Raw genomic sequence first — 16,748 nt, forward strand, 5'->3', positions numbered from 1 at the left:
GCAGAAGAAAATAAAATTTTCCATGAGCTCTTTTTGTTCATACCTCTGTTTATATGTGAGGGTGTCCCAGGGTGTATGGTTTATTATCAGAGCAGGTGCAGATCCTTCATGGTAATCAGAGAAGGTTATGACCGTTGAATGTTCAGCAGTGTTTACATCCACCAAGATACCCCCATTCTATAATAGGGGGGGAAAAGTACATTTGAGGTAATGCTTTAACATGCACTTATATTTAGAATTTCAATCAACTATGTAGACACAAAAAGGTTTTCTTAATTTCTTATGAAAAGCACACTGGCTCTGATCTCTTACAAATATATGTATGGCATGGCATATTGATACAGTAGTACCTTCATATAATTAAAAGTAGATTTTAAGGCATGTTTTAATAAAATATTTTAAAGCAAATTTTATAAATCAGAGATACTTTATTTTAAAACATGAAAACGTACCAGATCTTCTAAGCTCAATAGAGTGCCATTATCCTGTCGGTTATAAAAGAATGGTTTGGAGGATCCTTCACAGCCTACTACTCTCACACAAAGTTTGCCTGACAAATTTTCAGGCCAAAATGGAAGACACTAAAAATAGAAAAGTTAACATCAGTCTTAAAACAATTCTGTGGTATAAATAAGACAGTGGTTATTTAAGTTTTCACTTCTAAATAGGATCCTGTTTCAATTATTACTAAGTTCCTTAAAATATTCCCTCTACATCTCATATTAACATGATTGATAATATAATGACTATTTATGAAATCAAAGATGAATATAGATATATTAGTCTATACATCTTTATGAAATTATTACAATATGAGAAACTGAAGAGCTTACTGATTAAGAATGCCTCAAATATCTCAAGTATTTAAAAACTATAATCTTAATAACACTCTTTGTGCATATCTTACTTAAATTCCTTAATGCACTTTGAATTATTTCAGATTATCTTATCCAGAATAAACCAGAAAGATATCTAAAGGCAGAGGAGAGTCTATAGACCTTGCTACGAGTACTACTAACATCTTCCCAGCTGCTTGTTTTGAATCAAATCATATACCTTTTGAACCTCAGTTTTCTTATCTATAAAACTGAGATCTTAGCTCCTAATACAAAATGTCTGTTATAGAATATTGAGGAAGTTCTATTTCTGAATAAAAATACTACTGTCACCAAACCCACATCAAAGATAAAAAGATAGTGAGCAGGTGTTGCCAAGTCTGCGGGGATCATTCTAAGTGCCTTGGAAAGTGCATGCCTCTTAGTGCTCTCAATCTGTTTGTATTATATTTAGAATCATTCTTCTTAAACTTTTGCTAAGTATTTTTTTTAATGATTTTAGAATTTTTTTGAGATGTATAGAAGAATGGCTCTATCCTTAAAGTCAGCTCGTTTGGTTGAAAACTCAGGTAAATTCAAATTCTTGTCTTTGTACCTGTCCCCTCCCCTACTCATACCCTTATTCTCTTCACTTCCTCAAATCTTACTCCCAGCCTACAAAGTTTAATTCAAATCTCACCTCTTCTATGAAACTTTCCCCTTTGATGTATACCACAATGACCACAATTTCCAATAATCTTATTAACCTTAGATAAGTATGAGATTAAATGTCTTTCTCTGTAAAGTATAAGGATTGAATTTTAGGAAATTTTCAAGGAGACTTCCAGCTCATCTATTCAGAAATTTATAACCACCTATAACTTGGTATAGACTATCTTCTTTTTCCATGTGTTAATTTATGAGTCTTAAGCCCCCAACAAGATTATAAGCTACTTAAATACAGAATACATTATCTTAACTACTGAGATAAAACTTTTTTATATTATCTTTATATCCCATTCTATACAGATAGGAAGAACTAGAGAATTAGTATTAACCACATTGACTGTGCTAGTGGTAAATATCAGCAACCATTTTCTTTTTTAACCTATGCTTACATTGCGTAAGAAAAGTCTTTCAAAGTTGGCTGTCATATTTTAACACACAAATATGATAGCAAAGTGAGTACGGCAAAGAGGTATATACAACTCTTATTTATATGTCCATATTTATTTGTACATTTTAGGAGCCAGTTATATTAAAGGAAAAGTTTACCTCTGAAGAAGCAATATAGTTCCACTTATTAGTTGGCATTGAGCCATCAGATGCAATTTCACCAACTTCTAGTTCTAATGATGACTTATTTGCAATGGTACAAAAGGGAGTCAGAGTAACTATTCGTGTAAGATTAAAACTACTCATTTTGATGCTAACACCAACCTGTGGAAAGGAAACAAACAAGCTTATCATTTCCCAATACTTTATACAGCTTCTTTGAATCACACACACACACACACACACACACACACACACACACACACACCATTCACACAGAGACTTCTTAAAACATTTTAAAATATGATTTCTTAAAGTAACTACTATAAAGTAACTACTAAAGCCATATCCCATTAATGATTATCTTCTCACTAATAAGAAAAATTTTGGTTTTTAGTTTGGCTACATCAAAAATCAACTCAAGAAATATCAACTGGCAAATTTAACTAATGATTACTTGTAATAACAGATTTAATTTATTTGTATTCTTTACTTTTTAACATTCCAAACATAAGTTGTTTTAAATTAGTGTAAAGGATCAAGTTTTGCTGCATTTATTATCTCTGCTGTTAATAACGTAAGATGAAAATTTCAAAGTGGAACTAAAACAGGCCAACTAGTATCAGGTTGCTCAAATTTTCAGTCAAATTAAAGATTTAAGAAATGCTTGGCAGGGAGTAGAATGGAAGGAGGATTCTAGCATATGATTAATATTTACCAAGTTGCTTACTTGGATAGATTCAACTCACTGTCTTAAACTTTGACAAATTCTGGTTTTGCTATGGTATTAAGTGGCCATAGAAATTTATAGAGATATAATACTCTGAATTAAAAAGTTTATAGACTTACATCATCTCCTTATGTTATTATTAATTTAAGTTATTGATAAAAATAAACTGGAGTAAATATTCCATACTGATAATTTTTCCTAATATGTGAAAAGCATTCAATATCATTAGAATATTTGATTCTATTAAGTTGCATTGATGGCAAAGCTTCTTTCTGAAATGTTCACATCTTTTTAAGATGGCATAAGACTACTAAAATTATTCTATAATTTCACATTTGAACTATCTCCACTAAGCATTTATCGTTTGAATTTGCCAGAATAGTTGTAACTTCTGGGTTCTTGCTTTATTTAATGTGACAATAACAGAGTAAAGACCCTAAACATAAATTTTAGTGTTGGTGTTTTCTTTTCTTAAAATAAGTGACCCTTTGTAATAACAGCAACTAAATGAGAGCAGCAACAATTTCTAGCTTGATTATATCTGGTTTATCATCTGGCTAAGAATCTATTCAGTTAAAACCCCAAATCTTTAAGATCATAGTTCAATTTTTGTTTTTGTTTTTCTCCCTAAAATGCTAGATTCTAAGATTGTGAGTTGTGTGTTTCTTAAGGAAAGAGTCTTGGACTGGTTGTTGATTTCATAGCTAATTTTCACTTCTTTGGTGAATTGTTTTCTTCTGCCCATTTTCTCTGCACAAATTATTTTTAATTCTGGTCTGGAAAAAGTTAAATGGCACATTAATGAATGGGTAGAATACCCTAAGAATTAAAGAATTTGTCTTATTGAAAAGCTGTTTTTATGAAGTAAAATTGGGGGTGACTTTTGGAACTCAGTGGATATAAAGTTTGCTAGTTTTTCCCTGGGGTGGGGGTGAGAATGAAAGAAAGAAGAAAACTAAACCTGTATAAACATTTTGTGAAAACTTTGCCAGTCAGTGGATAAATAATATGATGGTTTGGAAAATTGATAATAAAATATAAACTCTCAAATAAATAAATAAATAAATAAAATGTCTGTACTCAAGATCCAGCTGTTTTGCTGAAAAACATACGAATAAATTCAAAGGTAAATAAATAAACAGAATCTTACCAGGTATTCCATATTGTTGGCAGGACACTTCACACATCCATAACTTCCCACTGTATCCAATGAAAAGCCATTGGACCAGGCACTAGTTGAAATTTTTAATTGTACCTAGACCAGAGAACACATACCATCATATAAGAAACCTAAAAGACTATATTAATTTTATTGGATGGAAAGTTGCTAGACCACTAGAAATTTAGTATCATGGGACACAGGAAAATATATTTAAAGCCATACTGCAAATGGGTATCAGAACCACAAAACTCTGGGGGTCAATACAATAAAAGCAATGTTCTGACCTGCTCATTTACCTATGCAATGAGTATATTGAATTTAAAGATCTATACCAATAAGACCTTCTGCTGTTTTAAAAAGAACTAAAATGTAAAATATTTTCCAGTGTCAGACTTATGATATAGAGCTAAGAAATAAAGTTATAGCACAGAATTTAGCTTCTAACATTATCCAGCAATGTTAAATAAAAGGCATCGTGATAAGCAGAATGGACAATAGGACACAATTCCTCTCTTCAATGAGCTTCCAACTAAACAGAGAGATAGGAAATACATACTAATTATGATGCAAGACTCAATGTGCTAAGAGCCATACAAAAGGTACAAAATGATACCAAGGTGAGAGGGTAAAAAGTTTATTCTGGCTATGGGATGTAGATAAGAGTTTTATAGAAGAGACCTAACTGTATTCCTGTATTAAGCTCCACCCACCCAACCATATTATACAAAACCTTATACAAAACCTGAGGACAACCAAAGGTCAGACAGATAAGCAGTTATTATAATACCATGTATTAGAATGAACCAGCACTCTAAGACAGTGGTTCTCAAAGTGTGGTGACGGGACCAACACCATCAGCATCACCTGGGAATCTATTGGAAATGCAATTATCAGGCCCCACCCAGAAATACTGAATCAAATTATGAGGGCATGGCCCAGCAATCTATTTTAAAAGCCCTCTAGGGGTGATTCTAATGCACACTGAAATTTGAGAACCATGCCCTAAGACAGTGGCTGGCAAACTCATTAGTCAACAGAGCCAACTATCAACAGTACAACGATTGAAATTTCTTTTGAGAGCCATAATTTTTTAAACTTAAACTTCTTCTAACGCCACTTCTTCAAAATAGACTCTCCCAGGCCGTGGTATTTTGTGGAAGAGCCGCACTCAAGGGGCCAAAGAGCCGCATGTGGCTCGCGGGCCGCAGTTTGCCGATCACTGCCCTAAGAGAACATGGATGGAATATCTTGGCCAGAAAATCCTTCACATACATCAGATCTGAGCAGAATGTCAAAGGATGAAAAGTAAATAACCAGAAAAGATGAGGCAGACAGGAAAATCATAGAAGAGGCATTCTAGGCAGAGGATGAATATACAAAGACCTAGAGGTAAGTACTTGGGAAGTGTGTGGTGAGCAATACCAAGATATGAGTCTGAAAAAGAAAGAAGAGTCTGCCAGAGCATAAAAAAAGGACCAGGCATAGGCATTAGTTTCTCTCTCAAAGGCCTGGCTTGGTGCTTCATACATAGAAGGGCTCAGGTAATATACGCCAAATTCAACTGTTTATCTTTTGAAATGTCATTTCATCACTGATAAACTACATAAAACCAAGCTTTCTACCAACGCTACTTCAAGAGCAGAAGTAATTCTAGGGGCACTAGAGAAAAGGGTAACTCAGCCTTGGAGACAGCTGTTGTTAGTTCCTAACATCCCACTATGTATTCCTTACAAGTCTTTTAGACCTAAATCGTATCAACAGCACTTAGCAAACAGGTTAAGCATGATGTTAGGAGAGGCTAACGACTCCCTAGTTTCCAAATAGGAACTTATTTTAACTTGTTATATCAACAAATACACACCTTATTTTTACTAAAAATGTTCTTCTTCTTGAAAGAGAATAAAATAATATCCCTAAAATCAGCTGGATGTTTCACATGAATATCTTCTGAATGATACTGGAGAACCCGAGAAGTCTTGTTGATTAGCCAGTAGGGACTAAAGACAGATAGCACCATCCGAATGCCAATTCTTCTGACATGTATTGACAGGTCGACTGTCATCATTTCTGTAGAGTCAGAAGAAAAACACACAAGAAAGAATTCCGGAAGTGTATCACATATACGGAAATGTCCACTCCAGTTTTTGCCCTGATATTTCACCAGAACTAATTCCATTATTTCTCCACTTATTCTTGAATGTAGAACATCAGCAGCACTGCCTTCTGCTAGCTCGTGAGTTTCTGCTGTTCCCTAAAAACAAACAAAGACTGAATTTGCTTAGTGATTTTTTAAACCTCTGCAATAACAGCACTGTATATTATATAAATGCTAAGTATCCTACCAGATACAGATTAATTGACAAGTTTTCAATAAAGTAACATATTATACGAATAGCCACTAATCATTAAGGCCTAAAAATAAAACACTAAATCATAACCAAAGGCAGAAAAGGTCTTTTGGCCATAAGTTAAAAAAAAAAGTCAGATCTTTGACAAGAATCATAGACTTAGGAGCCCTGGCTATTGTCCATTAAAAGCTATGTCATTAAATAAGCCATTTAATTGAGTGACAGATTCAGCTTCATCCTCCATTCACATACTATGCCTAATAGTTTCCACATAAATAGACAAAGAAAAGTTATATCAAACTATTCTGACAAGCTATCTAAGTAAAATAGGATTTTTTAAATGAAAAATAACGTAATAAGTTAGGCATTTTTACTGAAGGCTTCTCTAGTATAAATACTATTTAGTTCATTTAATTAATTTTAGTCTTCACAAATCAGGTTTGGCTAATTGTCAGATAAAGAAAATAAATAATTTAGTTTTCAAACACTTCCCAGACTTGTGTATGTTAAAATGTGTGACATACAGAGATTTAAAAATATTTATAATACTTCATTACTAGAAAATGTTCCCAATTATTTCTTAACACGGACAGTAATTATTTTTAAGTTCCATAAAAACTGGGAAAAAATAATCATATTAACTTTAAAATTAACTTTAGAATTAAGATAAAATATTTTCTCTGGTTTTTTTCTGTCCTTCAGCTAATAGATTTTTACTTAATTATAGTCAATATTATTACAATAACTATGGATGGTGTCAGATGGGAATTAGACTTATTGGGGTGATCACTTCATAAATGTCTAATCACTAAGTTGTTTACCTGGAACTAATAAAATACTGTATGTCAACTGTAATTTAAAAATAAAAAATTACAAAAATAGATAAATTATTATGGTTCTTAATTTATGACAGATGCAGCAGAGTTAGGTGATAGGGAACAAGGAGGCAAACTGCCTCTGTTCAAATTCCAGCTCTACAATTTATTAGCTGTAGAACCTTGAGCCTGTCACTCCAGCCCACTGTGACTCAGTTTCTTCACCTGAAAAATGGGTCTAAAAAGAGTACCTACTTCAGGAGGTTATTTAAGGACTAAATTTATTAATACACTTACAACACACAGTATAGTGGCGGGCACCAAATAATGCTATACTAATTTTTGCTGTGATTACTAGAGGCTTGGTGCACAAAAATCATGCACGGGGGGTGGGGGGGAGGTCCCCTCAGCCGAGCCTGCACCCTCTCCAATCCAGGATCCCTCTCACAAGCCTGGACAGCTGGCTCTTGCCTGCCTGCCTGGTCGCTCCTAACTGCCCTCCCCCTGCCAGCCTGATCGCCCCTCACTGTCTCTGCGTGCTGGCCTGATTGCCCCTAACTGCACCTCCTGCCAGCCTGGTCTCCTGTAACTGTCCCCTGCTGCTGGCCAGGTTGCCCCCAACTGCCCCCCCCCACCGACCTGGTCACCCCAACTGCCCCCCTGCAAGCCTGGTTGCCCCCAACTGCCCCCCCTCTGCCAGCCTAGTCACCCCAACTGCCCCCCTGCCAGCCTGGTTGCCCCCAACTGACCCCTTCTGCCAGCCTGGTTGCCCCTAACTGTACCCCCTGCTGGCCTGGTCGCCCCCAACTGACACCCTGCTGACCTGGTAACCCTTAATTGCCCCCCCCTCTGGCCTGGTTGCCCCATGCAGCCGACTTGTTCAGTCATTTGGTCGTCCCTCACTAACCCCCCTGCTGGCCTGGTCACCCCACGCAGCCTGCTTATTCAGTCGTTTAGTTGTCCCTCACTAACCCCCTGCCGGCCTGGCCGCCCCCAACTGCCCCCCTGCTGGCCTGGTTGCCCCCAACAGCCCCCACCCCCTGTCGGCCTTGTCGCCCCACGCAGCCTGCTTGTTCAATCATTTGGTCGTCCCTCACTAACGCCCCTGCCGACCTGGTCACTCCATGCAGCCTGCTTGTTCAGTCATTTAGTCGTGCCTCACTAATGCCCCTGCTGGCCTGGTAGTAGGCAACCATCTTGTGATGGCATACGGGTCAATTTGCATATTATCTCTTTATTATATAGGATTAATGCATTATAAATATGCTATGTAAAACACTAACTTCAACTAAAAATATTATTTAAAAAAATTAGAATTCACTCCATGCAATAATAAAAATCAAACAAAATGCAAGAAACATACCTCAAGTAAATATTTTAGGGAATATGGGAGAAGATTCCGCAAAGTGAGGGTAGGGTAAAGATGAATAACATAAGCTGGATCCCAGTCTTCCCCATGTGTACATATATAGCTTAACTCATCAGGCAGAGCAACTGTATTGACTATGAGAGGTAAGAAGTTGACTTCTACTGATGGACACTGCAGCATGCATCTGACTTCCCTGCTCCTGTGAAGTTCTTCCTTCCAGGAAATGTAAGTGGTGGATTCTCTGTATTGATTCTCTAAGACACCAGCTGGTTGAATAAATAATTGACATCTACAGAAAAAGAAAGCAGGGTAGAGAAAAAAGTTTTTATTGAGAATGTAAAAAAAAGAATCTCATTAAATCTTCTTCTTAACTCTACAAGGTAAGCACTATTAACCCTATTTTTACAAGTGAGAAAACCAAAGCTAAGAAAGATTACAGAAACTTGCGCAGTCACAATGCTAACAGATGGAGAAATGTTCTGGGGGGAAAACCTCTCTGTAAACAATAATTTTTTTTAATCCTCACCCGAGTATATTTTTCCCATTGATTTCTAGAGAGAGTGGAAGGAAGGGAAAAAGGGGAGAGTCAGATAGAGATAGAGACAGAGACAGAGACAGAGACAGAGACAGAGAGAGAGAGAGAGAGAGAGAGAGAGAGAGACATCAATGTGAGAGAGACTCATCGACTGGTTGCCTCCCACATGCAACCCAGATTGAGGGCAGGGCGCAAACCCCTAACCCAGGTATGTGCCCTTGACCAGGAATCAAACACGTGAGGGCCTCCTGGCTGACACTCTAACCACTGAGCCAAACTGGCCAGGGTAACAATGATAATTTTTTTAAAGTCATTTCAAATACAAAGACAATCTAATAAAAACAGGTCTAAGAAGATTCTAAAACATAAAATATACAATAAATTTTCATCTGGTAGATTCAATGATACTATAAATGTGTATCTCTGTAACCCCATATATCTCTAAAAGCTACTTTTACAGATCATTAGATAATAAAACTGTAAGGCTATTGTTTCTAAAATATAAGTCCCCAATTCATAGAATTAAAAAAATATATACATTATGAACTTTTAAAAGCTTAATATATTCAAGGAAGTACCTACCTATATGAATCTAAAGGAACATGGAACTCCTCTTCAGGTCTTGCTATTCCAATGGGCTCCAATAACTTAACATTTTTAACAGATTTATAGATGATGAATGCAATAGAGAAATGATTTTTAATCTGTTGGATAAAAAAGACAAACACTGTTTAAAAAGATGCAGAAGTTCAAAAGAAAAATGTGAACTGCACACAATTACTTTTACATATAAAAAGTTTCAAGGCCAATATTGGAACATTTTTATTCGTCACTGAAAATTTTTAGAACACTTAAGTGCTATATACATGAAAGGATGTTGAAGTGGCAGTTAAAAATTATTAGGATATTCCATACTCTACTACATGCTGATATTTATTTTTTTAATATATTTTTTATTGATTTCAGAGAGGGAGAGAAAGAGACAGAAACATCAATGATGACAATCATTGATCAGACACTTCCTGCATGCTCCCTACCGGGAATTGAACCTGCAACCCAGGTGTATGCTTTGACTGGGAATGGAACTGTGACCTCCTGGTTCATAGGTCAACACTCAACCACTGAACCACGCAGGCCTGGCCATACTGATGTCTATTGTTAGTGTATAATGTTATCGTTCAAATATATATTAAACTGAAGATTTCAGGCATAATACTTTCTCCATTAAAACCTTTTCTCAATGTACTACATGACTATATTGAAAAGGATAGAAAAGGAATTATGAGAAAAAAGTACAACTCTCTTTTCTTTACTACAATGTGATTTAGGCTTGAACTAATAGCAAACTGAGAGCTAGCAATAGCCAAAATTTGAAATCATTTCCTTTTTATCTGATGTTATAGATAGGAAGAAATTCTTCTGACTATATACTAAAATCTGCAATAATGCACAGAAAAGGAAAAAATGGATAAAGCCTTAAAGGTATAAAAGAAAATAATCATATAGAGTAAGATGTTAAAATTTAGGAGTAGTTTGGCTCAGTGAATAGAGCATTGGCCTGTGGACTGAAGGGTCCCGGGTTCGATTCCAGCCAGGGCACATGTCTGGGTTGTGGGCTCGATCCCCAGTGGAGGTCGTGCAGGAGGCAGCCAATCAGTGATTCTCTCTCATCATTGATGTTTCTATCTCTCTCTCCCTCTCCCTTCCTCTCTGAAATCAATAAAAATATATATATTTTTTTAAAAATTTAGGGGTAGGGATCTGGGTAGAGCATTCCAATATTCCTTCACACATACTTGAAAAATTCAATTCCAACTAATACACAAACAGAATGAAATGTTATCCTATTTAACAAACAATTTATATAAAATTGCTCAGTTCTGAATCTTTAAGGAATAGCAAAAAGCTTCATTAAAATTAAGCCCGTGAGGGAAGAAAAATGGGCTTTAAATTAGCAAAATTGTCTTAATCAGACATTTAAAATAAAGAATATTACAAAAGCAAATTGTATAGGAAATAGTAGCTAGTTCAATCTGTTATTTATTTCTAAACCAGAGGCCCAGTACATGAAATTAGTGCACAGGTAGGGTCCCTAAGGCCTGGCCAGCGATCAGGGCTGATCGGGGCCTTCCAGCTGCCGGCCAGGGCCTTCCTTTGTTCCGCACTGCTCCCTGTGGTCAGCACATGTCATAGAGAGCAATCGAACTCCAGTCAAACTTCCAAGGGGACACTTTGCATATCAGCCTTTTATATATATACTAGAAGCCCGGTGCACGAAATTCGTGCACGGCAGGGGGTTGTCCCTCAGCCCAGCCTGTACCCTCTCCAATCTGGGACATCCCTCTCACAATCCAGGACTGCTGACTCCCAACTGCTTGCCTGCCGGCCTTCCTGATTGCCCCTAACCGCTTCTGCCTGCGAGCCTGATCACCCCCTAACCACTCCGATGCCAGCCTGGTTGATGCTTAACTGCTCCCCTGCCAGCCTGTTTGCCCCCAACTTCCCTCCTCTGCCAGCCTGGTCACCCCTAACTGCCCTCTCCTGCAGGGTGATCACCTCCAACTGCCCTCCCTTGCAAGCCTGGTCCCTCTCAACTGCCCTCCCTTGCAGGCCTGGTCCCTCACAACTGCCCTCCCTTGCAGGCCGGGTGCCTCCCAACTGCCCTCTCCTGCTGGCCATCTTGTGTCCACATGGGGGCAGGATCTTTGACCACATGGGAGCAGCTATATTGTGTGTTGCAGTGATGATCAATCTGTATATTACTCTTTTATGAGATAGGATAGAGGCCTGGTGCACGGGTGGGGGCCAGCTGGTTTGCCATGAAGGGTGTCACAGATAAGGGTGGGGGTTCCCTTGGGGTGTGGGGCGGCCTGAGCGAGGGGCCTGTGGTGGTTTGCAGGCCGGCCACGCCCCCTGGCAACCCAAGGGGAGGCCCTGGTATCTGGAATTCATTTTCCTTCTACAATTGAAACTTTGTAGCCTGGAGCGGAGCCAAGCCTGGGGCTCCGGCAGCCATTTCTGTGGCAGTTAATTCACCTTCTACAATTGAAACTTGGTTGCCTTAAGCGGGTGAGCCCAGCCAGGGTGCGCGGAAAGCTTTGCTTCCCCTGTTGCCGCCGGCAACCCTGGCCTGCTCTCTCAAGCTCCATTCTGCCGCCATTTGTTTGAATTTGTTAACCTTCTATAATTGAAACTTTGTAGCTTGAGTGGAGGCTTAGGCCTGCAACGGCTATGGAAAGCTTGGCTTACTCTGTTACCTAGGAAACCTTGCTCTCTGTGGCTGTAGCCATCTTGGATTGGGGTTAATTTGCATACTCGCCCTGATTGGCTGATGGGCATGGCTTGGCTGGTGGGTGTGGCTTATGTAGCGGAGTGATGGTTAATTTGCATATTACCATTTTATTAGAGAGGATAAGATAATCAATAATAACTTAATGAAGTTTTATTATATTCCTATATTTACCCAAATTATTTAATATTAATCGATATACTTAAAGGGACACAGTTCAGTTTAATACATTACCTGAAGAGGAGAGCGAAGGGTGATCACTTTATTCCCTTCAGTTGCATCAATTTGTACCAAGACTGAATCAGAATGACTGGCATTGGGATTCCGTACATTGTACAACTGCCGACCAGGTCTGGCAACAGGGATTTTTGCAACTTCTGTATATCCATGAGGTACTAAGACAGAGCATAAGTGAGAAGCATCCAAATATTAATTTAATTACATTTCTCAGAATAATCCTGTCTAAAAGTAACGACAAGTATTCTCCTTCATGCCTAGAAATAACTACACAATATGCTTGTCTAAGACATAGGAACTAGCAAAGAAAGAAAATGAACTATTATTGTAAATATATAGGACCCAAAATAATTTCTTTTGGTGTTGTAAATATATTAAAATAAAGTAACACTGTTGTGTTTAGAAATTCTTCATTGCCTCAGGTGTGGCATGCGACATTTTGGAAGGAAAACAAAGAATTGATCAAGAAGACATGAATTGAAGCAAATGATGAAAAGTAACATTTTATTTAACATGGATCAACTCACAATAAAATTATATAGAAAATACATGTTTGAATACTTTTAATTGCTGGGCAGTAAAATGTTTTCTTTAAAAAATAAAGTAACAAAATCTAAATTGTTCCATATCCCCTCAACCACATAGGAACTTTTGTTTGTGGTGGTAATAATTACTGTCAATATTTTAGGACTTCTGAATATCGTTACTTTTCTCTCCTCATTGAACTCCCATCCTTATTGAAACATATCACATACTGCATTGTTTAAAAACATAGAATTAATGTAGTTTCTAAGGTAATTAAATTAATTTTCTCAAGTTTAAAGGAAGAAAAAAGAGACATGAGTTTATCAAATATTTGTTTCAAGCCTTTAGAAATGTCATCTCCAAAGGCATATTCAATAAAATATTTTTTCCATATTTTGTCAAAAATAAGCCCACACCCACAATCCCAAAGATGCCCTTAATATATGATCTCACTTATATGTGGAATCTAATGAACAAAACAAACAGATGAACAAAATAAAACCAGAGGCATGGATAGATGGAACAGACTGACAGCTTTTAGAAGGGAGAGGGTGGGGGCGGGAGGGTAGGAGGACTGGATGAAATAAGGTGAAGGGATTACCCAAAGAACATATATGCACAGCCCCTGGGCACAGACAGCAGTGTGGTGATGGCCTGAAGGAAGAGGGGGTGGGGGTTGGGTGGAGGTGGGCAAAGCTGGGGGGGCGGGGAGCCAGGGAATGGGAATATCTGTAAGTGTCAATAATAAAAAATAAAGTTATAAAATATAAATAAAACAAATAAATATAGCATACCAAAGGTCAGAGTGAAGAAGGAGCTTTCTTGACGGCTCAATATAGATAGTTTCCCTTGACATGAAGGTTCCCTGCTGGCATATTCCAATTCCAAATTCTGACCAGCATCAACATCATAAATATCATTTTTCTCAGGGGAGCCCATTACTCTGAGATTATGATTGGGTTGCACCTTAGTGGAAACACCTAAAGCATTTTTTACTGTAAAAGGAGGCTTGTCTTTTAAAGAGTAGTCAAAGGTAGAAGCAGTGCCTTCTGAAAAACCCTGAAAAGGAACACAACATCACAAAAATTTTGCAAGATGAAATTTTTTAAAAAAATTATACTATGACTACACATTTTAGAAACTACTTTTGATTACAAACAAAAATAATCTATACATGTTTCAATTTAAAATTCCATTTGAAATATTCCAAAAAAGAACCAAACATACTTTTGCTAAATTATTGAAAACATTAAGACAACTTTTGGATATTGTTATATTCATTGTATCTCCTGAAGAAATATGAACTGCTGTTTGTGGCTCAGGAAGAAAAATGAAATCATCCCCGGGCATCAAACTTTTATCCTGTACTGGATTCTTCTTTACCTGTAAGGATAAATAACATAACAAGTTTAAGTTACTAGTCGATTCATAATAAAATTAAAATATTCTCAATAGAGTTAAATTCTCCTAAACTTATCACTTTATATTAAGGCTCCCCAAGTCTCATTTTCAAAAATATTCAGTGCTTCACTTTTATTTAGCACAGATCAGCATTCTTTCTTTTAATGTGTAGTCAAGGGCACGGAGAAGTGTTTAGAACTATGCCATGAAAGCACTCAAAGTCAGCTACAATACTTGTCTCGTGTGCACCCCAGAGCAAGCTATAACCCAGTGTTGCCTGACTAATTGGTAGTTGATGAGCAATCTAAGATGACCCTTAAGTTTAAAGTGATCCTTGCTGGAGGTAATATCTGGAATTCCTTCTATTTTTTTACCAGTAACACCTATAAATAAGTAATATGATAAGCTTTCAACCAGCCATCAGACTTTATCATAGTTTTTACTCTAATAACATTTCAAAAGCTTTGTTAAACATTCTTTGTTAGCCTGTCTATTCCAGTGAGAAGTAGATCATAAATATTACTTCTACTTTACTGGGAAGAAACTAGGAAATAGGTTAAGTGGCTTCTTGTCTTTAAAATAAGAATCTGTTGCAAAAGGTAAGATTTCCTTCTTTTTTACAGCCAACTAGTATTCCATTATGTAAATGTACCATGGCTTTTTTATTCACTCATCTACTGATGGGCACTTGGGCTGTTTCCAGATCTTGGCAAATAAACTTTGGCAACAGAATGGATGGACCTGGAGAATATTATTCTAAGTGAAATAAACCAGTCAGAGAATGACAAACACCATATGATCTCACTTATATCTGAAATATAATGAACAAAATAACTTAACAAACAAAACAGAAACAGAAGCATAGATATGTAGAACAGACTGACAGCTGTAAGAGGGGAGGAGTGTTGGGAGGACAGGTGAATAAAAAGGTGAAGGGATTAAGCAAAAAAACCAACACTAAACAGATAGACAGATAGACATCACACATAGACAGAGACAACAGTATGGTGATAGCCAGAGGGAAAGAGGAATGGGGGAGGTTTAATAGGGTAGAGGGGAGATAAATGGGGACAGAAAGAGCCTTTACTTTGGCGATGGGCACACAAAGCAGTGTGCAGGTGATGTTTTATTGCGTTGTAAACTTGAAACCTGTATGGTTTTGTTAAACAATGTCACTTCAATAAACTCAATAAAAAATAAAATAAAAACATAATCATGAACACAGACTATAGTGTGGTAATTGCTGGGGGAGGAGGTGATGGGAAGGTGGAGGAGGGCATGGGGGGGGGAATAAATGGTGATAGAGACTTGACTTGGGATGGTGAACACATAATACAGTGTACAAATGATGTGTTGTGGAATTGTGCACCTGAAACCTGTATAATTTTGTTAACCAGTGTCATCCCAATAAATTTAGTAAAAAGGAAAAAAAAAATCCTATATAATAAAAGGCTAATATGCAAATTGACTGAATGGCAGAACGACCAGTCACTATGATACGCACTGACCACCAGGGGGCAGAGACGCTCAGCCAGAAGCCAGGCTCATAGCTGGCAAGCCCAGCGGCAGTGGCGGGAGCCTCTCCTGGACTGTGAGAGGGCGCAGGCCAGGCTAAGGGACACCCCCCCCCCCCCCGCGAGTGCATGAATTTCGTGCACTGAGCCTCTAGTAAATAAATAATTAAAAATATAAATAAATAAATAATGAAATAAGAATTGGTTGAGTCCATTTCAGTGCCTCACACTTCAGTCAGACTGCCAGAAAGGTGTGTTGTGAAATTTGTTAAGGGTATATTGTTCATGCTCCTGTTAATCTAGAAAAATGCACTTTTGAAATCTAGGCTTCTGAAGTGTTCTCAAGAAGCACCATTCAGAGATAACACAAAAGAATTGTGAACTAGTATAGCAGTTCTCAAATCATTGAGGATCCCAAAGAGCTTCATGTTATGTAGATTATATCTATCAATATGTACTCTATTAGAAACTAAAGCTATGGCTGTCTTTTGGCTAAGATCAAGTATAGAAACTAAAACTGAGAAAATTGTAACTATTCATTTAAAAATTACAATTACAAGTTAACATGAATAACATTTTAATAGAAAATAACTATTATAACTATACTAGAGGCCCGATGCACAAAATTTGTGCAAGGGGCTCGGCCCTCGCGGCCCTGGCTGCCTCAGGGCCCTGCCCCCCACCCACTGGTAGTTCTGGAAGGTGGTTCTGGAAAGTCGTTCCACTGTCCAGT

At 37.5% G+C, this 16,748-nt stretch overlaps 1 protein-coding gene across 2 annotated transcripts in view; it reads right to left on the reverse strand.

Moving 5' to 3' along the window:
• The window catches only part of VPS13C (vacuolar protein sorting 13 homolog C), a 190,577-nt gene that overhangs the window by 41,311 nt on the left and 132,518 nt on the right, over positions 1 to 16,748 (reverse strand). For both annotated transcript variants that reach the window (XM_079768767.1, XM_079768768.1), the window contains exons 54-63: positions 14,328 to 14,483; positions 13,895 to 14,159; positions 12,573 to 12,733; positions 9,632 to 9,753; positions 8,509 to 8,803; positions 5,844 to 6,233; positions 3,971 to 4,075; positions 2,091 to 2,255; positions 453 to 581; positions 44 to 177 (exon numbers count right to left, since the gene is read on the reverse strand). In XM_079768767.1, the coding sequence (XP_079624893.1) occupies positions 44 to 177; positions 453 to 581; positions 2,091 to 2,255; positions 3,971 to 4,075; positions 5,844 to 6,233; positions 8,509 to 8,803; positions 9,632 to 9,753; positions 12,573 to 12,733; positions 13,895 to 14,159; positions 14,328 to 14,483 (1,922 nt within the window). The remainder of the gene's footprint in view (positions 1 to 43; positions 178 to 452; positions 582 to 2,090; positions 2,256 to 3,970; positions 4,076 to 5,843; positions 6,234 to 8,508; positions 8,804 to 9,631; positions 9,754 to 12,572; positions 12,734 to 13,894; positions 14,160 to 14,327; positions 14,484 to 16,748) is intronic.

This window comes from Cnephaeus nilssonii (assembly GCF_951640355.1).
Source record: "Cnephaeus nilssonii genome assembly, chromosome: 4".
In the NCBI taxonomy this organism is placed as follows: Eukaryota; Metazoa; Chordata; class Mammalia; order Chiroptera; family Vespertilionidae; genus Cnephaeus; species Cnephaeus nilssonii.